Source organism: Nomia melanderi, chromosome 6 (assembly GCF_051020985.1).
Source record: "Nomia melanderi isolate GNS246 chromosome 6, iyNomMela1, whole genome shotgun sequence".
Lineage (NCBI taxonomy): Eukaryota > Metazoa > Arthropoda > Insecta > Hymenoptera > Halictidae > Nomia > Nomia melanderi.
The window spans coordinates 15,266,331-15,293,166 of record NC_135004.1 but is presented as its reverse complement, the minus strand read 5'-3'; the positions used below and the strand labels follow the sequence as shown (position 1 = coordinate 15,293,166).

Below are 26,836 nucleotides of genomic sequence, written 5' to 3'. Positions count from 1 at the left end.
CGCTGGCAAGAAATTAGCGACATTTTTATCTAACGGCTATCTGCAGAAGTGTTCGCACTTTCGTTTTGTTGGACGCGGTAAAAAAGTTCTTTCCGACGAGCTTAAGTCGACTAGGCGGATTCGTTTCATCGGAGGCGTTCAACTTTTAACTTGGTGTTTGTAGATTCTCGGAAAAGTGACGGATCGTTGTTAATAACAATGATAATTTGGACAGTATTTTAACACTGGAATTATCGGATGGTTCGATGACATTGATCATGACATTAGAACAATTGATCATTCAATTCTGAATTCCTTTACGATTATTGAAGAGGTAACAGACGCTTCTCTTGAGGAACTACTGAATCAGTTCATTAATACGGAAACTGAATTGTAAATCAACTGGAATTTCAATAGATTCTTAGATCGTCTATAGACTAATTTTCAAAATCAATTTGACTCGGTAGCTCTCGTATTAACAATAAAACTACCGAGTTCAATTGACTTCTTGAAATTTCTTTATACAAACTCTAAGAATGCATCTATCGAGACTTAATTGATCTATAATTCATTTCGTGTATAAATCAATTTCTTTAACGACTTCTCAGAGAAACATGTTATCCTTTTGATCATTACAAAAAGAAGAAAGCAGAAATGAGCCATTTTAACTCGTCTAATTATTAAATGAAACTCCGATTTCATCGGGAAATCGAAGGAACGTGTCACATATGATACTTCAATCTATCACTATCACAAGAGAATTTGCTATCAGCAATCCCAAGTGTATCCACACACTATAACAGTCGCTATAAGGAAAAATTGTGTCAAATTGCTTACAACTGTTTTCACACCTTTAGATGATCGTTCCTCCGGTCCCCGAAAATCGAAACGTCTTCCGATGCCCGAAGAATTCGACCGGCGATCGGGGATCAGGGGAACAATTAAATTCGGGACACTCGAGGCGGTGCTAAGGTCCTTATTTAATTAGAGTTATTCGAGTACGTGGAATGTTCGAGCGGTTCCCGATTGAATCGCGCCGAGTCCAATCGAGGAGTGGATTCATCGAGCCACCGGCAGAGTAACCGAGTACCGTATTCAGTGAAAGTGATTGAATTTGGAGAAATTGGGAGGGCGGTGAATGCTCTGATCGCAAATAGAGATTTTAGATGGAATTCGGGTTTTGTTGGCTAGGGTATTGGCTTCTGGGGAGTTCGTAAGGCGCATTTGCAATTGGCTTCCGTTGTGTTTGCGATTGATCGCTATTTCATTTCAACATAAGCAATTTCTTCTGGTGATACATGTGTGTACATAGAGAAATGATAGATATTGTATAGCAGGATTAGAATTTATTCGTGGCAAAGATGTTTACACAGGAAGTCTGTTTTGGAGGTGGTAATCATTCACATTCGTAACGAGTAGATTCTGATCTGAAGAGAGTGGATTGTAATACAATTTTATTTCCTGCGAACGTAGCTGTAGTAGCATAAGGATGACGTTAATGTTCATGGAATTGCATTGCAATTCATCTTTTTCGGGATCATAATGCATAAATGCATAAAGCTCCGCGATCTACTAATGACCGTACAATTATCTACCCGGTCACATTAACGAGTTACAAGCGAGCGCAAATGGCTCTGAATGCAAATGATTCAATCAAGTACGCATAAATCTAACTATCTCAAGAAACGTTCCTCGAGTCCTCGTTAACTCGGAACTTTCCAGCTTCCTACTGTCTAACGATAAAGAACTCGGGCGTTACGCCTCGAAAGTTAAATCTCGAGTAGATTAATAGTCTAAAAAATGAATACGAAGAATCCTAGATAGTAATTCCATTGCTACCCTAAACACCGAACTGCAACAATTAAATAGTCCTACTATTGTGTACAATTATCATTTTATATCATTTCTAATTCACTCTGCATAATAATGTTAAACAATCCCTATAAAGATTCTAACAATAGATTATTTCTGGTTTCTTCAGACATTCATTATAGTATTCAAGTCGAAGCTATTTATTTCCAAGATCATTTCGAATACTCAATGCTTCTAAGTCAAAGCTATTTATTTCCATCATTTCGAATATTCAATGCGTCTAAGATATCAATAATTGTGAAACAAGACAATCGAAACCAGTCATTTCGACTGGTACCTAGTTCTATTGTTAAGCATTCGATGTATAATTCACCTTCGTACGTTGCAAGCTTCCTGTACTTTCAAGACTCTCCGTCCGCAAATAGTTAAGGGGGGCAGGGAAAGTATCGCTTTATCGACGCGACCGAGCAGTCAGGTGCCCCTAGGCCGAGCTTCGTCGTCGCTCGTAATTATCCCGGTAATTGAGCCCGGGCCCGATACCGACGAATCGATCGGCCAAGGACAGGATAGAAATAATGAGGAAACACCGACGTCTGTTCCAGCTGGCCAGGACTGCCGGCCGCGTTGCCGTCGCCGGCTTCGCCGTCCGCGGTGATCGTTTCGCCGGAAACGCTGTCTAGACACAGCAGCAGCTCACCCTCCCGCGTTCACCGGCCACCCCAGTTCGCCCTGGCCTTGCCGTGCTCCTCGCAGCCGATTTCCGCGGTCTGCTATCCGGCCCCGACCTTCCTCGACGTCGCCGAGGACCGGAAGTGGAAGAAGCTGGGATGGTGAGTGGAACGAAAGTTTCTTTTTTTTTCTTCACCCTCCCCGTGATCATTACTAGGTCGCCGGCTATTTACCAGCGGCGAGAAGTTTCTACTCGAACGCAGTCGAGTAAAGGGCGAAGGTCATGGGACACTTGTAGATTTTTGGAAATATTACGTGAATGAAGACTCGCGGGAACTGCGGTTTAGTGCGAGTAAACGTGAAGAGTGCAATTGAAATTTTTAGAGGAATGGAGTAAATGTTTTGTTTTATTATTTATTCATTGAATTATATCATTTTATAAGTCAATCGCGGAAATTGTAGCTTCAAACCTAGAGTATTGCAATATCTATTCGCATAATCGAATCAATCGATTGAAACTGTTACTGAATAATGTTCGAAACGTTCAATACCTATGAATCTAACGTTAACGTGAATATGTCGATGTTAATATTTTTAATCGAAAAGCGTTGTAATCGGGTTTCTTTCTGCGGAGGCCACGAAGTAGAATGATCTAGATGATTTCTTGCCTCGAGCCGCCTGGATCTTCTCGGTCGTGGTTTCCAGCGGTTTAGGGGATAGCAGGCACGACCGCTCTTTCCGTTTGGGGCACAGGCGTTAAAATGGGTTACATAGACGTAAATTAATGACGTCCGTGACCTGTAGCGAGGGGTACGCAATGAATTTCAAACTGCTAGTAGTATTCGAACGATTACCGGCGCGGGGCTCTGCGCGCGGGATTCGTGGTTGCGGGAATTTGTCGGTGTGACGTGTTCCGTGCGTCGTGATTCGGCTTGTCGACGTTGTTTCGTACGGCAGCAACGGTTTCGTTGGTTCTTTCGTTGTATGGAAGGCAGAGTTTCATTTTTTGAATAGTTTCATGCATTTTCAGATGATCTTTGTTGCCTTGATGTTGCGATTTTCGGTAATTAACGGTTTCCTTTTATGAATTCGATGATTATAGATGCCTTGTGAAGAGGAATACTTAAATTTTGTAAACTATAGCTGTATACAGTATATTTCCCATTAAAATATTCGTTAGAAGTCAACAATGTTTTGCATACGGTGCTTCGTTTTAAAAATAGATAACTTGAAGCATCTAGATACACTAGCACTGAGGCTTTCCAATGGACCTCTATATAATTTCAATGTCATCTTTTCCTATCATCGCAGCTATCTTACTTCTCGTTGACCAATATAATTTCCATACTAGTTAAACGCTCGCAACATACGAATATCAATAATGTACTATATAACATTAAATTACTTGGTGCACGTGTACCCGAGTCTTCACAGTGGTATCCCGAGTAGATCTCACGCAAAAATCTCAGTTATTTAAAAAAGTGATATTCATACAGGACTGAAGACCCAGTTTCAATATCTAACAAGGTCTCCAAAGCACTACGTTCAAACTACTTGCGAATTCAAAGTCTCGAGCATCGGTCTACACTCGTCGGAACACGTTCAAAGCAAAAAAAAAAATAGCGATACGGAGTAACGAAGTAACGTCTACAAGTTATCCCACGCTTTAGTTCCCCGGAATCGCGAACGCCGCCTCCCAATCGTTGCCTTTCATATTCTCCCATCGAATCGCCGGCATCACGGCCGATTAAATATTCCCAAACGACGTCGCGTCTCCCATTAACAGATTACGCCCGGCGCGTTCGCTCGAGCTGAATAAACTAACGCCGGCCGGTGAAATTTTACGGAAACCGCATAGAATACGGCGCTCGGACGCATGGGAATTGTCTCGTTTCACGGAGGATCGGCCGTAAATTCACCGTGGCTCCTCAATTGGGTCTAAAAGCGGCGTGCGTCGCCGGGCGATCAGGCGCGCTAACGATCGGCCGAGATTCCATCTTGACTCGTTTCCATTCCGCGCGAATTAACGCGAAGGGGGGAATATATGTGCCGGCCACCACGGAAATTTCACGTGATCCTCCGGGTTATCCTGACCGACGTCTGCAACGCAATTACCGGCACTTTATGAATCAAACACACGCGCACGGCCAACGTCGACACACGCGATTACCCGTAATTGAGCCAATTCTTACGGGGGTGGATGTATTTGCGGCCAATGGTATCTGCACCGACGCTCCGTTCGGGGGACCGTCGCGTTTCTTTTTCGTCCGGGGACGTGCTCGCTGCTCCGTCGTTGGCCAATCTCGATAAAACCGACGCGATGAGACGAGACGCGACGCGACGCGGCACCCATTTCGGCTCCGGCGCTCGCGTTATCCGCCCGGCGAATTAACCTGGAAAAATCAATTGTTTGAGTTGACCAACTTATCTGTAACAAGCATTCGCTCGTAGGATTCTTTTCTCGGGGATTGTACCGTTATCGGGATATCTTTTATTGAATGATTCTTTTGTATCTGTTCCGCAGGCATGAGTAATGGTAAATTTCTTTGGAATATTCTAAATGAGATGATTAGTGCTTAATTGGTGTCCTTGGGGAGCTTAGTGCTGTGTTATAGACTTGTAGGCTGTGTTATACTCTTATAGACTTTCTAAGGTCAACCATAGCGATGTAGTTTCTAGTATAAATAGGGTGTACCGAGGCGAATCGGATGGAAATGAGAATTCAATGCATATTTCGTGAGATTGAAGAAGTATTTCAAGTTTACTTGGAAAATATCGTAACATGTAATAAGCGGAAACAAATTCTTAGAAGTGACGTAGTACAGTACTTAACGTGTTCATTGCAAATATTACAACAATATGGCGACATTACTCCGTTAAGGGTTAATATTCGAATACTCTCATTTCCACACCCTCAAACAAACGATCGAATTCACCACAGTCTACCCTAAATATCAACATATAGCTTCTAATATCGCCAAGTAGCTAATAAACTAAGATATACCATATCAGCCGCTATAATCCTATTCTACTAAATACCTCACTTGCATTTCCTGTTACAACGAAAGAACCAGCGAAAACAATATCTCATTTAATTACTCGACAAACAACTGTTAACACGTTGAATGCCATGGGGGTCACCGGTGACCTCAACCAAATCGAATTACTATAATTCATTCGATTAAACGATGGTTATTTGAAAACTTTCCTATATTCTAAGTAATACTTAATGCACTCAACAATTCAAACCTGCAATAACAACCCAATTCAATTATATAAGTTGATATCACATTATCTTCATTTTGTACATTCTTCTCGACAACGTGTTAATCTCGATCTAACGAATATCAACGAAAGAAACCTAACCTTGTCTGAAGCTAAGACATAAACCACAATCGGTCCGTCGATCGTACGTATCGTAGAAACGCCGCGAAATTTTTCGGCCGACTTGGCGCCAAGAACAAAGGGCGACCGTCCGCGATGGACGCTGACACCGGAAACCGCGGTGATGCGCCCGTGGACGTAACTCACAACAGGTACGCCCGGAAATAGTCCCATTTCCCCCGAGCCGAAGGATCAACGGTGGCTGGGCCGTGGAAGTCGGCCGGGGCCACGGGGTTCTCGTTCAGTCATAATTTCCGCTTCTTTCGCAGCGACGCCCTGGCGACGACGTTAAGCGCCCTATACGGAAAGCTGCTGGTCGTCATGGGAATCGCCTTTCCCATGGCGGAAGTAATATCCACGTACATCCCGTCCTCGTTCTACGAGGGATTCTACCTTTACCTCTACTTCGGCAGCATGATCTTCCTCGTGTACACGTACGCGACGCTGCTCCGCGACAGCAAGCCCAAATCGAGTAAGTCCTCTTTGACGATCATCGATGAACACTTTGACGGCCGCGCATTTCTCTCGGCGACTTCGACTTGTCGGTATCTGCGAAGTCGATCCTGATGGAATTAACAGTAAAACTACCGAGCAGTTGATCCGATTTTTCGAGAATTTTCTGTAGAAACTCTGAGAGCGCATCTATCGAGACTTTAATTGGTTTGCTGTATTAATTTCTTTGAGAATTCCTTTAAGAATATCTGTTATCTTTTTAACGATAAGATGACATTAGAAATGAGTCGTTTTCATCTATCTGGTAGTTTTAGTGTTAATGATTACGGGATGTTTACTGGAGTGTCTAGAGATATGCGGTTCTTAAGGGAAGTACGTGATCTGAATTAAGTCATTGGGGACGAGTGTCATTGGCGTGAATCTTTGGTACTTGGAATAGTTTGAAGCGAGTAATTTAATTGTTTAAATGAAATTTATTTGTGGTTGTAAGAAGTTCAAATAGCATTTTCACGTATAGATTCTCTTAATAAAGGAGCAAGCGTTTACCGTTCACGCAGATTTGTCTCAACTGGTCAACTATTGGTGCTTGTACCGTACTAACGATAGAAACGCCACCAACAGTTATATCACTTAAAAGGTTAACGAATAACGTCTCGCCAAGTTCGTTAATACTCCAGAGAACTCCTCGTCCGCAAAGGGTTAAGTGATTTTTACACGTCTCCTCGGAATAGCTTAAGGTAGTCGCCGAGTTGCCTAAGGAAACACGTGGCAGCGGCCGTCGAAATGTTGGCTCTCAGGTTACACGAGACGACGAAGGAAATCAAAGTTAAATGGAAGTGAAATTTGTTGGAATTGACGTTTCAGGTAGCTCCGCCGCGTGTTGTTTTACGAGTAGGTAATGCCTTTCCGCACAGACGGTTGCCAGGCCCGCGAGCCCTCTCACTTCCGGTAGCACTGTCCACCGCCGTGCCGCGCGCTTTTACGAGCCACCGGGATAACTTCCCAGTTTCCTTTCGTAACTGTTTTATTATTGCACTGTTGCTGACTGATGCATTATTCATCGAGAGCTTGCGGCAACGCGATTAATCCATGAAATCGCGGCGCATTAAATACCATAACATTTTAACCTCTTTACGGATGGACTGCTTCGAAATAAGAGACGATCCCATCGTCCGGTTAAGTATGCTTTATGTAATTCGATCGATTAGCTTGATTGGCTGGACGCAATCTTCTATCGGCTATCAGAATTTTGATATTCTGAGACGGTAATAAAATATACATACAGTGCCAGTCGAATCCTTCGAATAATACATTATACATTTCAATCTTACCTGCATAGCTAATTTTATCATTGCTAGCGATCACCCCGATTTTCAATGAAAAGCAATAATTCCGGGAATAAAAGTTCTAGATATCCATAGCATCATTGCAACACTGTATTTTCACCATAGCATTTCTCTACACGTGCCTCGACATCCTTGAACAGGTTATAACAGTCATTTCCCTGCATGTTTCACGCAGCAATGATTCGAAATTCTAACAGCGAGAGGATGCTGTCATCCGCCAGTCACACGATCGGTAACAGTTCGATCAGCTTACCATAGTCATCCTCCATCATCGTCTCAGTGTTAGTCACCGAGAACCGTGTAGACGGCGAACTCGAGCACAGCTTACATTCATAATCCGACAGCGATTAGATCGTCAGAAGCTCCGATCTCTCCTTGTCCCGGGCCAGCTGAGGACCCAGCGCCTCGGAGCCTGAGAGGTCAGCTTGGCCGATGCCAAGGAGAGCATCCGAGAGATCTCCCGAAGCGGCCAGCGCTCGCGTTCGCTCGCTCGCTCGCTTTCAATCCGCTTCCGACGACGGGAAGCGAGCCCTCGGACCCTGTTAAAACCGCATTAATCTTAACCGGCCGATTACCATAAATTTGCATGAGAAGAGAAGCGAAAGGACGTGTGCGACCTGGACTCGTCGAGATCGTCGAGCGGCGCCGGCGGCGACAGCGACGCGGCCGACGCTGCCTGCCCTCACGTAACCGCCGTCAGGCCCGCCCAGCACTACGGCAGCTTCTACCTTCGCATGGGAGCCGTCGCGTTCGGGATCGGCTCGATGATCTACTCGGGCCTGGAGTTCGGCCAGTACTTCGAGCTCGAGCAGAACACCAAGTGCCACAACATCATGCTGGCCCTGACGCCCGCTACCAGGATGGCGTTCATCTTCATACAGATGTACTTTATATTTCTGAATAACGAGGTGAGTTACTAGGATGAACACTGTGGGTAAGTTCGTTTCGCGATCGTCGATTGTTGATCATTGGCGATGTCTCTTGAAAGTGCGATTGCGACAGTAACGTTGTGCTTCTGTTTTTGGGGAGAGCAGTTTTAACCCCTTGCCCTGCAATATTAGACTCATGAAGATTGAAGATAGAATTTAACCCTTAGCACTCCAGGTTGTTTGTTTGTATTTCGATTACTAGATACATTAGCCGCTGATTCAAGAGAACTGTCATTCTCGTCAAAGTAGCTGGTTTCAGTTTCATTTTACAATTATTGAATTAACCAAAGTGTTCACATGTGAAATTATTAAAGACACCTAGCATACTCTACCTTAAATAACCCTACATTCAGTACAACAATAATTCACCACCTCTATATCCATCCCCGAAAAGACCAAAACCACAGACACACCGAAATCCCACGAAAACCACGGTTCCAAAAACGAAACCTCTACCCGCTCCGAGCAGAGCGCAGTTGACAGAACTGGAGCAGTACAATAATAAATTCAACGTGCCACATTTAAATCACGCCCGCTCCCAATTTGGAAATCAATACTCCCACATTTCCCTCGGACGAGCCGGGTCGATCCGTTCCGAGATTTACCGGTGATCAATATTCACGAGGCTTGCTCCATTTTCCAGCGGGAAAAACGAGAAGCGGAGGCGCGCGTTCCCTCTCGGTTCGCTCGCCACGATTTTTCGCCGAGCGATTGCGTAAGAAGGACCCCCGTCGAAATCGCGGAGAGGGAAGCGCTGCAGTAGGTGAAGGGTCTAAAAATAACGAGCCGATGTTGCAGAAATCGGTTGCGCGCCGCGTAACCGTAACGAGAGTAGCGAGAGCGTCGGTGCAAGCCGAGGGGAGGGCGCGCCGCCTTCCGCGCCGAGAGGTTAATGAAACGGAAGGGTGAACAACCCTAAGACTTAACGCCGGAACGCGGAGTCCGGCGCTTTGCTCTTTCCTTTGGCCGCGGCGCGGAGCGGCGCGCCGCTGAATATCTCTCGCCGTCCTCGACCGCTTTTGATTAAAACTTCACGAGAGAGCCTCCTCGATCGAGGACGCTGATCGTTGAACGTTTAACGACCCGACGTTTCGCGGCCGACGATCTCTTTCGCGGGAGAATCGAATTATTCAGCGTACCCCGGCTGCCGCGGCTCGCGCTCCGGGACCGACTTTGTCTTTTCGAGTCTCGTAGGAGACGATCGTTTGTTAATGGACGGAGCTAATGGAGGATCTATGTTTGTGCAGCTTATTAATATTTTCCATTATAGACGTCCGACGTCTGGGACTGCTTCTTCTTTTGGCTCTCTGCTGAAGAGATTGTCTTTCGAGGATTTTTCAGTGTAGCTGTCTGTCCTTTTGTTTTCGGTTGATGGGTTAAACGATTGAGTGGCGATCGTAGTTTTACGATACACTGTGTAAAAGTGCTAAGCTATTGCTTTGTGGAATCATGTTGAATTTATCCGTTTTACTTGTAATTGATACACTGTCTAAAAGTGCTAAGCTATTGCTTTGTGGAATCATATTGAATTTGTTCGTTTTACTTCTAATTGGTTGTTTTTGTTGTTACCTACTTAGAAATGGGAAAATGGGAAGATCGTATTATTTACAGCTTTTTAATGTGACGGTTGAAAAGCGTTATTCAGTTTCTGAACTGAACCGGAAGGCACTTGGCACTTTTCGACCTGGTTTTTGCGGAGACCCGAGGCAGTGAGATGGCTGAGGAATTTAAGGGTAGCTTTGGATTGCGAATCGATTTGTTAATTAAATTCTGTGCTTGGAAATGTATGTGTATTCACTTGGTTTTTAATTGTTGGTATTCTGAGTTATATCGATAGAATATTTGAATCATGATATTCGTTGAATTTAATTCTTTTAACTGTGTCAACGTTATTAGATTTAAAAGTGTTATTTAATCCTTTGGACCTTTTCTCTGCCTCGCATTTTCTATAGCGACCTCCCAAGGGAACTTCCGCGCCCTAAGATCCTATCTTCTTTGAACCTGTGCAAGTCTAATAATAAATACTATACAACGCATAATTAAAATAACGATAATGAAAATGACGATGGATAATAAAGAATACAGCTGCGAGATGATTTTGATGATAGAAAAATGCTACGCTACAAGGTGCACCGTTAATCTCTGTTCCCTTTGACAGCAAATGAAAGTTTATCGTCATCGGGTGGTCGCGCGTTTCGGGCTGATGCATATGATTGGCACGAATCTGTCTGTCTGGCTGAACGTCCTCGTCCAGGAAACGAAACACGAGATACTGACGTTCTACAACCCGGAGAACAACTCGTTGAAAATCTCCCACAGATTAGGTACGGTTCGTAACGCCCACGCTCACTGTCGAAACTTTAGAATGACTCGCTGATTCTCAAAGCTGTTGCACTCATCCGGCCGCAGGATGTTTCGCATGATCAAATATCTTCCTGCCGGTGTATTAACCTTCGTGCCTAGTTTACGTAATCTGTCTGATTAATACTAAATTAAATTAGGTTGACATCTAATCTAAAGGAAAGACTCATCGGAATACGGTCTTTCACGAGTATTATTAATTCAACGTAAAATATTCGACTAAAATCGATTTGTTTCTCATTAATTGGTTTCAAAGGATGTATATCTCATCGAAGACACTGAATATTCCCAGTGGAAAGGGTTAATATCATTGGAAACAGTACTCCGACCGTCGGCATGAGTTCCATTAATCCGTTCCCCGTGTGCAATAGCTTTCGGAACGCACGCAGAAATTGAAAGTAAAATGAAATTAGGTGCGAAAGGTAATCTCCATTTCGGTGGGCACGTTTACTACCACCACGGCGGTCACGTGAGAATCCCGAGGGGCTTGAAGGGGCCGCACGACCTGTTCGAGTGCAGAAGAACCAACATAATGGGCTCGTTGGTGCAAGACGCGAGCCCGTTCCTCTTCCCCTGCACGATCGAGTACAGTTTAATCTGCGCCGCGATTCTCTACGTGATGTGGAAGAACATATCCAAGGCTGCGTTCACCCAGCCGCAGGTGCCGCCAGGATCCAGGCATCACGCGCACGCTTATAGGTAATCGCCGAGTTATATCAGCAGCCTCTTGCTCGTAATATCAGAAAATTAATACTATGACTTACCAGTCGAATAACAAACATAATGCATCGAACAAATAATACAATAATAAACCATATAAACAATGCACTAATTAACTTGGCACGATTTTCCACAAATAGTCAAAAAGGATTAGGTGTCTGAATGTTTCACTGTTCGCTGCGTCTATACACAAATCAGAAGAAACTCGTAATACATCAGAAAGAATTCATCACAACACATTCATAACACAACTCACTAAATAATTCCAGAAGACTACAACCACAGAAACCACAGACCCACCGAAAGCGTTCTAACAAAGACACTCGTTCCCCAGGAGGTCGCCGCACCACTACAGCGTGGACTGCGCCCGCGCGCACAAGGGTCTCTTCGTGGGCATCCTGATCCTGGTGCTGACGATCATCTCGCTGATCCTGTTCTTCGTCCTGATCTCCCGTCCGGAGCTGGTCAGCTTCGCGGTGACCGAGGTGAACGTGTCCGAGCTGACCCTGTACGGGATGTCGACGATGGCCACGCTGATAGGGATGTTCCAGATGCGCAAGCTGCGCTACGACGGCAGCAGGAACCTGGAGCTGGACAACATCCTGCTGGTCGCCGCCCAAACGGGGATGTTCATATACTCGACGTTCACGATCATCGGCGCCCAGTTCACCCTGGCGAAGCACACCGTCCTGGTGTTGGTCACGGCGCTGGCCAGCGTCCTGCAGACGACGTTCCAGACGATCTTCATCCTGGACGCTTCGAGGCGGTCGGTGGCCACCGCGAAGCAGATCCGGAAGAAGCCGGGCAGGGAGATCGTGACGTTCCTGTTGGTGACCAATCTGGCGATGTGGGCGATCAACACGCTCGAGAAGTCGCGCGCCGAGTCGCACCCCGTGCAGCTGCACTTCTACGGGCTGTGGGCCTGGACGATCATCACGCACGTCTCGATGCCGCTCGCGATATTCTACAGGTTCCACAGCACCGTGTGCCTCTGCGAGGTCTGGAAACGCGCGTACAAGGTCAAGCCGACCTACATGTGACGCAAGGGGTCGCGCGAGGTCGCGTGCAACGCAGCGGCTCCTCAGAGACCCACCACGCTGCCGGCTAGGCTGGACGCCATCGTCGAGAACGATCCCGTTTACTTCATGTAACCGGGGCCGGGTGCCTTGGCCGGTGAAGTTTTTGTTCCCTCCTCGTCGGGGATGCTCGCAGACGCTCCTCGAGGACCTTGAACGCGTCACGCGTCTTTTGCGAAATTTTTCGGTACCTTAGGCTATGAAGTCGGTAGACATTTTCGTTGGGTGGTTGGATGTTTTTGGGTGATTGGGATGTAAATTGAGCGGTAGAATGGAATGGTTAGTTGTTTGCTGGAGGCTTTGGAAATGGGAATGACCTTTTGCGGGAGTTGGGGTAGATGCCTATGATGTATTGTGATTGAAGGAAGGAAAGGAATGCGTGTGAAATGCATTAGGTTTGTATTTGAGATTTTTATCATTGTTTTTTAGAGGTGATTTTTTCGAAGGGGTTGAATCTGCGACTTTATTCTACGTTCGTTGATCCAAGCAGGTTAAAGCTTCTTTCGCCGAGAGCGTGACGCGTTGAACGTTCCTCGCGCCGCTGGCTTCCGCATCCATCGAACGAGGACGGTTTTTAATAATCGAGGAAACCGTTCGGTTTCCGATAATCGAGGTTGATTCGACGAACGAGCTTCGAGTCGTTCGTGCGGTGTACATACGTAGGTCATCCAGGATCAGAAGTGGATGGCGATAGAACGCGTGAACAATGTTCAGCCTTTGCCCAGCGAGTCGTTTGTGATCCACGTGCTGAACGCGTCGAACAGAATGCACGACCATCTGTTTAATGAAATTTTTTACACTTTTTAACATATTATTTTTCCATGCGGTGTCTCGTTTACAGCGAACGTCCGAATTGTTTCTGCTGTCGTCGAAGGTAATACAAGCTGAATAAGATGGTGGAATTACCGAGGTCATTCTCAATGTCATTTCAAGGTCATAGTTGTTTTTTCCGTGATACTATCTGTCAATATGTCATTAATAATATCTAGTTGAATTCAATAATGACATATTATTGGAACCTACGATTGACCTATGACCGCACAATTTTAGGAAACTGAAATGACCGTTTAGTCATTCTTTATCTTCGATAACGGAGAAAGTCATTCTAACGTTCGAACGAAACGAGACATTTTCTAGGTGATATTTTGTATCGAGAAACGAACGTAAAGCAATAAAAGTTCAGACGTGGGTCAGAAGCGACGCCGATCCAATCGCTGCATTGCTGTTTCCGATCAGCAATTCGTTGCGTTGAAATCGATATCAGGCAGACAGGGACGAAGGCACAATCGACGACGCACAATTTTTTACCGTGTTTAAACGTAGGTGATTAGACGCTTAGTACCGTCGGAGCGACGACGAAACGTTCCTTCGATATCTCCGGGAGCAATCTTGTTCTATACGCGGACGACGATTCCCGTCGGTTCGTCGAACCGATCGAAACGAGAAGAAAGAGGAACGTCAAAGGAGAAGTGATTTTGTATCGTATCGATTCCGATCGTAGCGTTCGTAAGACTGAAGTCCAAGGGAAAAGGAAGCTGTTTTCGGTCCAGGCGGCGAAAGAGAACGATCCCGTTTCAGATCCCGATCCGAGTTACATATACTTAACACGTTTTGCGCGGCGACGGCCACTGAAGGCCGACGGTGAACTTTCCATTTACGCGACGGAAAACGAAGAAAGGTATTAATATTGTTTCAATATTTCGTTTAACATTAATACTCATATTTTAATCCTAACACCACAATATTACTATTAATGTCGTTTAATACTAATATTGATATTGCTAGAACAATATCAAATTCGAACAGTACATTACAAATCATATAACACTAAAAATATTGTTCACATCCTTCACAACGAATTTTATTGAACCATTGTAAAAAAAAGATTTCTTCTCCACATTGCTTACGAAAACGAAATCTGTTTAATTCCCGTGCTTAAATGGAAAGCAAATCGAAGAGCTCCGTCTGTAACGTGTTAATCCGGTTTACCCCCGATCGATCTGTCCCTCGATGTAACTCGAACACTCTCAACGGACATCCGTCTTCCACGTAGTACAAACTACAACTTAAAATAGCGTGTCTCGCGTCCGAGTAGATAGAATTTCGTAGCACGGCGAACCGATCGAGGGCGACAGGGGCTCCCGGCGGAGCGCCGCGCCGGGCCGCCCAGAGTAGATTTATAATTGTTGTTTGTTAAAATCTTCCTTCACCGTGCACCAACGATCGAGAGAGCGACAGGGAACGATAGATCACAGCATGGTTCGCTATAGTACAATAAAAAAACGAGAAATTCGTGGGCTGGAGGAAGCAGCGTCCAGCGAACGTCCAAGAGTCCGTCGATGGCGGCCGCGGCGTCGAACGGTCGCGAGGCCTGTTTCCCTCGATCCTCGCGCGGCGATGTCCAGCGAATCGATGCGCGTTCGTGCCTCGAAGGCGAATTAGAGGCCCCCGTGACTGGGCGTGCGAGCGACCGACGATTATCGCGCTCCGGTCCGAGAAAATCACAGCCGAATTGCACGTTTCCAGCGCCGCGCGATAGCCGCGAGTCCGAAATTCGAGATCAGGTTTTAAAAATAGCGCCGAATCGATGCGCCGCGCGCGGTCGGCCGCTTCCCGAGGCGCGCAGTTCGTTGATCTTTTCTACGGAAAGAGGATTTAGTTTGTAGAGTAGAAACTTCGATCGTCCCGTGGAAGAGGAGGCGCCGACGCGCCGGTGCATTGTTCCGTAGACGTTCATAGATCCGTGAGCATAGAGATCAGATAGCAAGCGTCGCGTTGGAATCGTCGATGGCGTTCCGATCGGTACGAATTCATTAAAAGCAAGCTTCCACGATGTCGGATTCCAATTGCTGCTGGCGTGAATTAATAACAATACTGTTCGACTTCGATTGAATTCGTGACGATTTGAATGTTACCAGTGATTCCGATGTTCGGATAGAACAGTGGCTCTCAACCTGCAGTAATGAAATTGTATAGGAGACAGATATATTTGTTGGAAAAATAGAGAATTACGAATAATCGAGTTAAATCTGTTGCAATCTGGAAATGAAATTTTTCATTCGCATTGTCTGTTCACCTTGTTCCATGTTATTACATTTGACTAAGTAACCGAGAATCCAAGCATTTCGCTGATAATGTACCGAGCGACGAGTAAACAGACGAAGGTTGAGAGCCACGGATGCAAAAGGAACGTTAGAAAACTGCGAGAGCGTGCATAGAAAGAGAGATGATGGGATGACGTTCGAAGGAGCAACAGAGTACAACGGCGAGTCATATCATTAAGCCTTAATCCGTCGAATGCGCTGTCCAAACTCTGATAACTAAAAGGAAGTGGGGAGAGAAGAGGAGAGGCGAAACGAAACCGAGAAATGGGGGAAAAAAAATGGAAGGAGACAAAGGGGGATCAAAGCCGATCGAGGCGACCAACTCGAGCGCGTTTCGTTTATTTTATGCTCAACAGACGAGTCCCTAGGGTGGCTGAGAGTAGAACCGATTCGTCGGGACGGGAACGGCCCGCGACGCGCGGTTTCTTTTCTGCGAGAACGAGCGAGAGAGTGTGCGTGTGTCTTTGTTTCGATTGCGTGATGATACGTGCGTGTCCCGCGGGAGCGAACCGGAAGAAACGACGAACAGGACGCGAGAGGAGGAGAACGCGTCGGAAAGAGTGATCGTTTTTACTCTTTGCGTTCTCCTTTCCGTAACGCTGCGTTTACATCGCGGCGATACTGAAAAAGAGCGTCGGCGAAACGTAGAAATACGTCCCATTGGTTTATCTTGATGGAGACGTTCATCTCGGAGCATCTGGTGAACGATCATCGACAGATATCGATACGTGTTACTTGTTTACTGTGCTCGCCTTCGTAATGACGTAGGAAAATGAATCTTTTGCACTTGGGGTGGTTTGATACGAAATTAGGAAGTTTGATATGAAATGTTGAGCTTTGTACAATGCACCGATATGTGAAATATTGAATTAAATAGGTTTGCCTCAGTTTATGATTTGTCTTTAAGATTCTTTCGAAGAATGTCGTATATCTCAGAAATGTTGAATATTTCTAGAACTTTCGAGTGCGCAGGGTTAATTGCGGAGGTGTTGATTACAGTTGCTATGTGAATGACTGGAAGCATGTTATCGGAGATTCATTGTACACGCATTATGATCGATGCTCTAGTATTTAATCTACGATGTAAACGCAGCCTACGGTTTGGTACACATTATCGGTCAGGGCTAAAATTCTGTTATCTATTGTTTACAACGAACAGTGATCAAATCTGGATTAACTCCACTAAACAGACAGCGGAGAAAGTGCGGCAGTATACATTGATTTTCAAAGTTTCCCTTTAAATGAAAAGTCGGATGAATATAGAATATGTCTTACTCTATTATTGCAGGTGCAAATTTAATCTAATGATCATTTCATCGTTTACATTGGCCAAAAGAATTTTTGTCAGTTCGTGAAACTGAAAGCAATAACAAGAAAACCTGTCCTATATATAAAAAGTCGAATACGTTGGCGAAATTAACAAAAATTCCAAAATTCGAGTTGACCGAATATTTGCAAAACCTGACCGACAGTGTGTACCGGGCTTAATGGAGAAACTTTTCTCCTAGTTAATCGCGTGTTTCGTAGACGCGTCTTTCGGCGACAAGCACACGGCGATCCGTGTAATCGGTGATGGCTGATCGTTCACATTCCTTTCTATTTCTTTTCTGTAACATATAAATATAGAAACTCGACTGTGAGGCGGCTGTAAATACATGAAAGATTTAGACGGATAAGAGGAGATGGAAAAGGTGACGATGATGATGATGATAATGATTGGAAATGACGACGATAATGATAACGACGATGATAATGAAGGTGATGAAGACGGAGATGATGGTCAAGGTGATGCTGATAACGATGATGACGATCAAGATAATGATCAAGATGATCAAGATGATCAAGATGATCAGGATGATGATGATGATGGTGAAAAGGAATGGATCCTCTCGGTGTTTTAGAGCTAGTTGTGTCGACATGTTTCTTCCTATATTATATATAATATATACACATATATATACAAATATAAATATATTTATTATTGCGTTGTTCTATTCTAATATTTATTGTATTTATCAGATATAGGATTTACGCGCGACACGTTACGTTTTATTGATCGGGGCTCGTGTCGAGATCCAACGTTCCCTCGCCTCGTCTTGGCTATTCCGCTGCGACCTTTCTTTCTCTTGGTCTCCTCGACCTCGTCCGCGATCAGGGACGTTAAAACGAACACGCGTTTAACCTCTTAACGTGGCGTCCTAATTTTTATATTAGATTCTAGAATATTCGCATCATTTAATCCTTGACCTTATATATTACCTATTGAATAATTTGATAACTACTATTATTGATTTATCGAACTCATTTCCTTCTGCTCTATAAAAATCTGCAATCTACAATTTTGAAACTACCTGTAATCTTTGAATATTACAGTTTAAACGCTAATCACTATTCAATGTAATAACATAGAATGTGATATGAATTTTATGAGTAATATTCTGTATTATTATTTCTTCTTTCAAAATTCTATTTCTTCTTTTAAAATTAATATTCTAATTTAACATTTTAATATTTTTCATAATTCAAGAATCTTTAAGGGGTTAACTCCCGTTCCTCGATTTCCCCGGCGTTAATGGCCGGCCGAAAATGTCGCAGCCCGATCTCGCCACGAGTCTTAGCCGAAATTGAAAGCGAACACGAGATAGAAAACACGAGGTAAGTCCACGATGTGCGCGGTTCGTGTTCGCGAGCCGAACAGGCGTGCACACGGCACGTTACCACCTTTCTACGTCACGTCTCCAAACTGTACTTTTTCTATGTCCGCATACTCTAGTTCCTACGCAATGTTTGTACTCTTATACCCTTTGTACTATTTGTACCTTACGAAATCGCAATACACTCGTCCGCAATAATTGCACGCCGTTCATTATTATGCTCAGACTTTCATTCACCATCCATCTTTCCAGTGAAGTACTCTTCAATCCTTTCTCTAGAGTCGACCTGACTAATTAGAACAAACTCTAAACTATTATATAATATTTTATAATATTTTCATTTGAATATCTAATTTTAATAATATCCTTAGAAGAAATCATTCATTATTATTTCAACGTACTACTAAATACTATTATTCCTTTTCATTAGTCACATGAATAAACTTACCATAGCTAACTAGTAACATCAAATAATACTGAAATAGACAAAGTCCAATATTAGGCTGTCCCATAAGTTTCTTTCACAATCTATTCATAATGTTTCGTTGAACAGAAATGATGGATCAAGATACTGCGAGGTTTTTTGAGAAAGAATTTAGAATAGATCGAAGCCACGCGATAAGACATAAAATATACATCGATTATATCAATTCAATGAAACGTACTCTTCGGACAACCTAATATATTACCAGCTTCTTTCACTTTTCATTTAACTAGTTAACTGTGGAATTTAGTTTGAAAAATCTCTCCTTGTGCGCGCCATAAAATCTAACGAAAAACTAAAGCGAAACAATGAATTACATGTTTGTCTCGAATAATAAATAATCCATCATTTAAAAGTTAGCTGGTTAAACACACATAACTGGTTAAGTACATCAATCATGAAACTTCGCGAGACTCGAACCCATCACTCGCCATGCCTGCATCGCCGCAAGTTTCGTGTACGGGATCCTTTATGGTCATCGAACAATCGGCGACAGCTACTCGACGCCTGTGCTACTTTACGCGCGAAAAACGCGTCCACGCGTTTCCCTGTATTAGAAACAAATCGCTCAGCGCGGCGGATCTGCGACAGGCTGAATGAAATCGACACGACGCGACGAAACGCGGCCGAGCGATCGCGCCGACCCAAATACCGGCGATTCCGGTCCCGGCGTCCGTGATCTCCCGACGTTGGGGCAGGCCGGAGCGGCGAGTCCACGGTCATCCGACCGGAGGAGCCGAAATCGAATCGAAGGGAAAGGAAATCGATCCGCGCCCCGACTTTCACCGAGCGAAATGAACCCGCGGCGACCTCGCGGTTTCTCAGGGAAGCGGTGTCCCCGCGTTCAACCGGGGATCCATTAATCTCGAGATGATGAGCGCGCCGAGACAGCAATCTCTCCGCGAGGAGAGAACGTTCGCTGACACATTTCTAACGACTTCTGCGCCTGCGAGTTTCTTTCCTCGCCGGTCCAGACTGACTGGCTTTTACGTAACCGGGATTACGAAGTCGGCGTGCGCCGGTCGCGATTTCTTTACTCCCGATGGATTGAATGGCAATGCGTCGATCGACACCTTTGATTTATTTCCAACGCCGACCGCACTGGGAACCGGTCGAATAACCGGACTTGAAATCCCGCGTTTTCGTTGGTTCGTTTGACTTTTATTCGGGAAATTTATAACTTACGTAAGCTTGTAACTTTAAATCTATCGCTATATCGTTTAGTCGGTTTTTCAATGTTTCACTTTCTCTGGTTCCGTTTGTACTGAGAGATTTATCGTTTGACTTGCTTATATTTATTTTGTAGTTATTTGACTGGTTACGGTAGGAAACGGTTAGTGTTAATAATATATGGGTTATAGTTCTTTGAAGGATTTTAACCCTCTATGGGCGAATTTTGTTTCGTGATTATAACAAAATTTACGTAGTATGGAATTAATAAATATCAACGTATGCACACAAATTAGAAATGTATTCAATAGTTTTAATAGTTTTATTGAAACGAATATATTTTGTAACTTTGAAGTTACAATGACGTTGTAAACGCCTGCGTGTATGAAAGTTTAAGTTGATTAATCATTTAATGTCATTCGTCTTGAAATTCTTTTATAAATTTTATAAATTCTGTTATAGACACTTCAAGAGTGCGATCGAGACTTTGATTTATAATTCAGTTCGTGTGCTAAATCAATTTTTTTAATAATTTCTCAGAGAAACATGTGTTGTCTTTTTAATAATTACAAAAAGACGTCAGGAATGGGTCATTTTGACCCGTCTGGTAGTTTTAGTGTTAAATTATGTTGTCTGTTTAATTCTGTTTAATTCTAGTTTCAGCGAATTAATTAATAAACTGTGTATTTAGAGAATTATGCGTCATTTGTTTTGAAATGTTGATATATAACGTGAACCCGAGTGTAGATTGAGTTACGTAGTTATTTTCGAAGAGTCAACGAGGCTCTCGCGCTAGAAGACGCAGACGAAAACTAAATTGGAACCATCCGGAGGCTTCTTCAAATGAAATTGGTACCCAAGTGATTAACTCGGTTAGAAGTGGTACCCACTGGCTGCTCGGAAGGTTAAACGGAAGTTCAGGACGCTGCTAGTATTTTATGTATTCATACACTTCCGCTCGTGAGTATCACGATGCACGTCGAATGCGAAGTGGATTTGCTATGAAATTTTTAAAGCGACGCAGGTGTGGAATAATTATTGTTTAAATACTGTCAGAGCTGACGACATTATACTACAATTGGTTCGAACACGTATCATATCTCACATCGAGAAAAAAGAATTTATTATTAAAAATATTATCAAGCCAGAAAATTCGATGTTAAATATTAAAAAATATTGAAGGTAACTAGAAGTTGAGTATTAATCAGCTTTTATTGTAGACTCGTTAGAAAATTGTAGACTCATCTGACCAAAATTGACGATCCCACAGCTGTGAACTCTCCCCAGCGCTCTCCCAACGATTAATGGCTCGGGAAGTGAATGTTCATAGAAACTCCAACTGCTCAGAATGAATGAATAGTTTTCGAGGATTAAACGTTTCCTAGGACCGATTGAAGAGTACGAAGTGAGGGACAAAGGCGAAAGAGGGGTGGATCGTGTGTCAGCGTGAGAGAATCGGCCGAAGAATAGATAATTGAATCAGTCTCAAATCAGAGGTCACTGTGTGAAGTACAGGGAAACGGTTTTCTAACCGTAGTTCACAAAACTGTTGATCCTAATCTAAACTAGACCTCTGTTTCCAGTGAAATTAGTGCGTTGTTTAAGTAAACTTTCACACGAATCCAGCAATAAGAAAAGGAAACATAAAACCATTGAAAGAATCAACAAAATAAGGAATCGGTAGATTTATCATTCCTAAAAATCTGAAACAATTGAAAGAGTCAATAAAATAATAGATAATATAATTTCGATACGAACAGAACCTAGAAACCTCTCAGTTTCTGAATCTATTCTAAAAAATTCACTGAAATCCTCGGAGCAGCTGAACGAATCGACGAAATAAGAACATGACAGTGAACTCAAGGATTCACGTAGGCTTAGGCGACTCGCGTCCGCGTTCGCATAAGAATAATCGGAACACCCGGACAACGGATTCGCACGTCAACGCGTACAGATCGCGTCCGGAAATAAGCGTGACACCGCGACATTCGAGCCCGGAGACGTCTCCAATTAATTCCCCGCTAATCACGCTCGTTTGTCGCGTGCGAGTACTAAAATCGCCAAGGTCGGCAGCACGAGGAGAGACGCACTCGTTAACATGCACGCGCCGGTGCATCCTCCGTGCACTCCGAGCGCGACTCGTATCCGTGTTACGTGCGCCGCCGTCTTAATCCTGGAGCACACTTAACCGCCGACAAGGTAAATAATTATTCTGGCTGTGTATCAATTATTTCGTACGGATCTTCGCGCGCCCCTCGTCGTTCAATTATCCTTCGACAGATTCCTCGTTTTTCAGTTTCTCCTCGGCTTCCGTTTCTAAATAGAAATCGACGAGAGCGTACTTGCGTGTTGGTAGTCTAGTTTTTCGTTTGCTCTAATTACACGATTAATGAACACGGGCGGATGTATGCGTCGAAGTCTCCTGATGCAACATCGTCGCGCAGCTGGGAACGCGGTTACCTTACGATCGAATTGCCGAATTTCGGGTCGAAGGTGGAACTGTTCGAGGGAATAATGGAACGTTGCAATTATGGGGACGTTTCGCGCGTCTCTGCCTTTCGCGAGTGCTGTTGCGTGACATTTGAGGTGATGGGTCTTTATGCTGTCTAATAGCTCTGTAATTAATATGAATCTCAAGTTGTGAGTTCGATGAGAATTCTGTGTTTTTCGGGGAAATGATACTTTTATTCATTAACCTCGTTTCCGGGTATTCAATTATGGCTCTGTATCGTGGATGGAAGTTAATGAAGGTTTATTGGAATTCTTACTTTATTTACTAACCTCTCAAAACGTTTAATGCGGCAGGAAAGTTTCCATTGAATTCTCAGTCCCATAAAATGCCATCCGACAACACCCGATTATTACTATAATTCCAAAACTTTCACTTTACTTTCTTCTTATGAAAACACTGCTGCAAGTGAGATAGAAACATTTCAAATCCAAATTTCTGAAAATTTATAGTTACAAAAATTCAACGATAACGCGTAACAGTTTCTCATCAGGAATAATTTGACCCCTCCCTATATAATTCTCTATAACAACAAAACTCATTTAACTTCTACTATCAATAATCTCCAACAACCACGAAAATCTTCTCATTTCTCCATTCCAGTTCACACTGAATTTAAAATATTAATAATACCCATATGATGATTGAAATTGCTTCAAAAACCTTCACTATCCGTCTCAATAATAATTACACAGCAGTCCAACACTCGATTATACGCAGCAAAATGCCAGACATTAACATTCGATATTAAACCTATAATATATCGATACATTCAACATCGTGTTCCTTAACCCTAAAACTACCAAACGAGTCAAATGACCAATGCCTTCAATTCTTTCTGCAAGTATTCGAAAGGTAACAAACGGTCCTCCAAGAAATTATTAAAGAAACTCACTTAACCTTACTCAAACTGAATTGTAAATCAATTAAAGTCCGAACAGATGCACCCTTGGAGTTTCTATAGCGAAATTTTAAAAAGTCAATCGAACTGCTCGGTAGTTTTACTGTTTATCCGCGTGCAGCCTCTACGAGTCGCGCCGCATCTCATCGACGCCTCATTAGAAAACGATGAATATTTCCAGCGAGCGAACTTTCGAGAGCAAAGGGTTGGCACCAAAGTTGAATTTCGAAATCAGAGGATTCTCCTCGGAGCGTCGTCGCGCGCGCGCACGCACGGCGCCTCGCTTTTATCGGCGCGCGCGTCAGAAGAGGATAACCGGGGAGCGTTGCACAAGAGAGCGTGCGAACGGAACGACCCTTTATACGGCCGTAATAATGTTCGCTCGCAGGTGGATCGACGTGGGTGTGCATCCGCCGACTTCCCCCCCTCCCCCCCGTTGCCCGTCGTACCTCGCGCATCGCTTTGTTTCCATGCCTTTTACTCGCAACGCGGTAAATTTGTTTGGATGGGATTACTTTCCTTGAGCAATTCCGCTGGTATTTTGTTCCAATTGCTTTCGCCGCGCGAACAGGGCTGCAGTGGGAGGGCGGGAGACGAGCGAGTAGCAGAACAGAGAATAATACTCGCATAATCGTGGATTAAATTTAATTTCAGCCTGCAGCAGTCGCGCGGGAAATGCCCGCGTTCTTGCCGCCCTCGCGTTCGCCGGCTCTGTTTTATTATGGAAACGCGGCGAGCAATTAGCACCGGCAGCGGAGAGTGTCATTCTTTTTGCGTAACTCGCAGCTTCTTCCGATGAGATGTTTCGTTTATACGGATGACGCAGTCTTAGGAATTGTACGATTGCTTTTATGGGACGTATTTCAGTTTGATCGGAGTTCGCGAGGATCTGTGAGGTTCATTTGGTACTCGGTTTCGAATTGTTGCGAGTAGTTGTAGTCGAAGTCTGATGAATTTAATAATAGAACTACCGAGTGATTAGAGTGACTTGTGCACAGTTCTTGTAAAAATTGGGCAATACGTTTCTTGAGATTCGAAGGGTGTTCTAGTCACATGAATTTAGTTGAATATCTTTCTCGAGGATTTCATAACTTAATACTTGCAAAATAACAATTCTGGAATGGGTCAGTTTGACTCTTCCGGTAATGTTAATATTAACTTTGCTCTTGTAATGACAAAACAGAATCTTCAATCTTTGCTTCTTCAGAAATTTGCGTCTTCAAAAATTGCTCATAGCGCAAAGGGTTGATATTCAAGGATTGAATTGAGATTTCAAGCTGAAATTATTAAATATTATTTAATTATTTGAGCTTGAAATCTTAATTAAATAATATTTATTAATAATAATATTTAATCTTAAATAAATAATATTTAATAATTTCCATGCTTGACGTAACGTAAAAATGTGATAGTGTGCTCTCTCTCGTTTCTGAGTTTTCGAATATATTGAAGGCAACGCAACTTTTCCCCCGGCAAATTCAGAGTTAAGATGCAGAGGGTAATTGTTTCTTGCAGTATGCGCGGAGTGTCTAGTTAAGCGTAAGAGAGGATACCCTCGCATAAGCGAGCCAAACAGCCTGGTGGCTGATCGTTCGTGAGCCGGTCCCCGTAATTAAGGGCTAAATTCAACCCTCATGGGCGTTGTCAGCCACCCGACGTTCCGCCGAGGGTGTACTTTAGCCGTGGAACTCGCCCGTAATACGCTCCCGTATCCATCGTTACCGGGCCCCGTTTAAATCGTAATTGGAAAAAATCAATATGGGGGAAAGAATATTTCTGCGCGCCGCCTAAAATCTGTGCGGCCGGGGCCGCGGTCGTCGATGAAAGAAACACTCTCGTTCGTCTCGCGCTGTCTACGAAGATCTACCTTGCCGTCGATCTTTTCGTGTCTCGTCATCGTGTCACTGATATACTTCTCTGTCATCGTTGTCTTGCCATGTAATTTTGAAGTCACATATCAGTATATTGGCATCTTGTTGATTTATTTCATTTCGCACTCAAAATGGCGAATAAAATTAAGTAATCAGTTCACTTAAACTTTTATATGCCCAGGCGTGAACGTCATTGTAACTTGAAAGTTACAAAATATATTCGTTTGATGAAATTATTGAAACTATTGAATATGTTGTTAATTCGTATTCATATGTGAGTATTTATTAATTTTACACTGCATAGATTTTGTTATAATTATGAATAAAAATTCGGCCTATAGAGGGTTAAATAACGTTACAATCTTTAACTGTTTGAGTGACACTGGTTTTTGCGAAAATGCTGGGAAAGTGGCAAGTGGGAACTTTCGTTTCAATTCAGAAACTGAATTACGCTTTTCTATTTTTAGACAAAAATTCTAACGCGTACGGACGTTTTTCAATTTCCAGCTGGTAGTAAGAGAAATGAGAATAAATAATTAGGGAAATAGATAAATAAATTTTATTTGATTTTAGTAGAACGGTGAAACTAGAACTACCGAGCATTTAATACGATTGATATGTAATCTCTATAAAAGTTGTAACAATAGATTATTTTCAGTTTCTTTGGATATTCAGCATAGTACTCAAGTAAAACTATTTATTTCCAAAATCATTTCAAATATTCAATGCCTTTAAGGTATTAATAACTGCGATTATTAAAGCTCATTATTAAAAACAAATCGAAATCAGTCGTTTTGACTGTTAGTTCTAGTGTTAAATAAGTCACGTTACATCAGTCACTTTAGTGATATTTTAAATTAAAGAAAATCAAATGTTTGAATATACATAAAGATTTATCAATGAAAACGAAAGTATTATTATCATTTCTATTATCTCCCACGTGCACTCCGCAACTCAAAAGATTGAAAAGATCGACAAGATTTCCCAGCCAGCCGGGCACGAGGCTCCCCAAAGCAACAAACTGAAAACTTCCGAACACGGCAGCCCAAAAAATCCACAACACCGTAATCAACAAAAACTCATCAAACCCTCGGTTCAACCCTCGCTCCCCCATCCCACCGTCCGCCGAAAAGCCTCCATACAAACGACGAAAAGGATCCCCGCAGACGGCGCGTGGCCAATTCAAAAATCTCGATCCTTAAAAGCGATCCTCCGCCGCAGGAATTGAAAAGTGTCTCGGATCGCCCCGGAAACCCCGCTCCCCGTCCTCAGGGTTCCCCATAGCGGCGATTAAGCCGTGAGCGGGTGCACTCGAGCCCACCCTCGATTGCATCGCGGAAGATAAAGAGTCACCGTCGAGCCGGGCCTCTCGAGGCTCGCATCGGCACTCAACGCGGGCCGGTTCGCGACGAGT

At 43.6% G+C, this 26,836-nt stretch overlaps 2 protein-coding genes across 6 annotated transcripts in view; both read left to right on the top strand.

Annotated features, from left to right (window-relative positions):
- Nucleotides 1-17,833, top strand: part of LOC116430097 (proton channel OtopLc) — a 37,169-nt gene extending 19,336 nt beyond the window's left edge. For 3 of the 5 annotated variants that reach the window (XM_031983777.2, XM_031983778.2, XM_031983782.2), the window contains 7 exons: nt 2,394-2,621; nt 6,114-6,316; nt 7,162-7,188; nt 8,238-8,551; nt 10,731-10,896; nt 11,347-11,632; nt 11,988-17,833. In XM_031983777.2, the coding sequence (XP_031839637.1) occupies nt 2,394-2,621; nt 6,114-6,316; nt 7,162-7,188; nt 8,238-8,551; nt 10,731-10,896; nt 11,347-11,632; nt 11,988-12,693 (1,930 nt within the window). In that variant the 3' untranslated portion in view covers nt 12,694-17,833. The remainder of the gene's footprint in view (nt 1-2,393; nt 2,622-6,113; nt 6,317-7,161; nt 7,189-8,237; nt 8,552-10,730; nt 10,897-11,346; nt 11,633-11,987) is intronic. The other 2 variants (XM_031983780.2, XM_031983781.2) reach the window with 2 other exon arrangements.
- A 4,397-nt stretch (nt 17,834-22,230) lies between these two features.
- OtopLa (proton channel otopetrin-like a) overlaps nt 22,231-26,836 on the top strand; it is a 74,048-nt gene continuing 69,442 nt past the window's right edge. The window contains exon 1 of the mRNA XM_031983838.2: nt 22,231-22,340. The gene's annotated coding sequence lies outside the window, so the exon portion shown is untranslated. The remainder of the gene's footprint in view (nt 22,341-26,836) is intronic.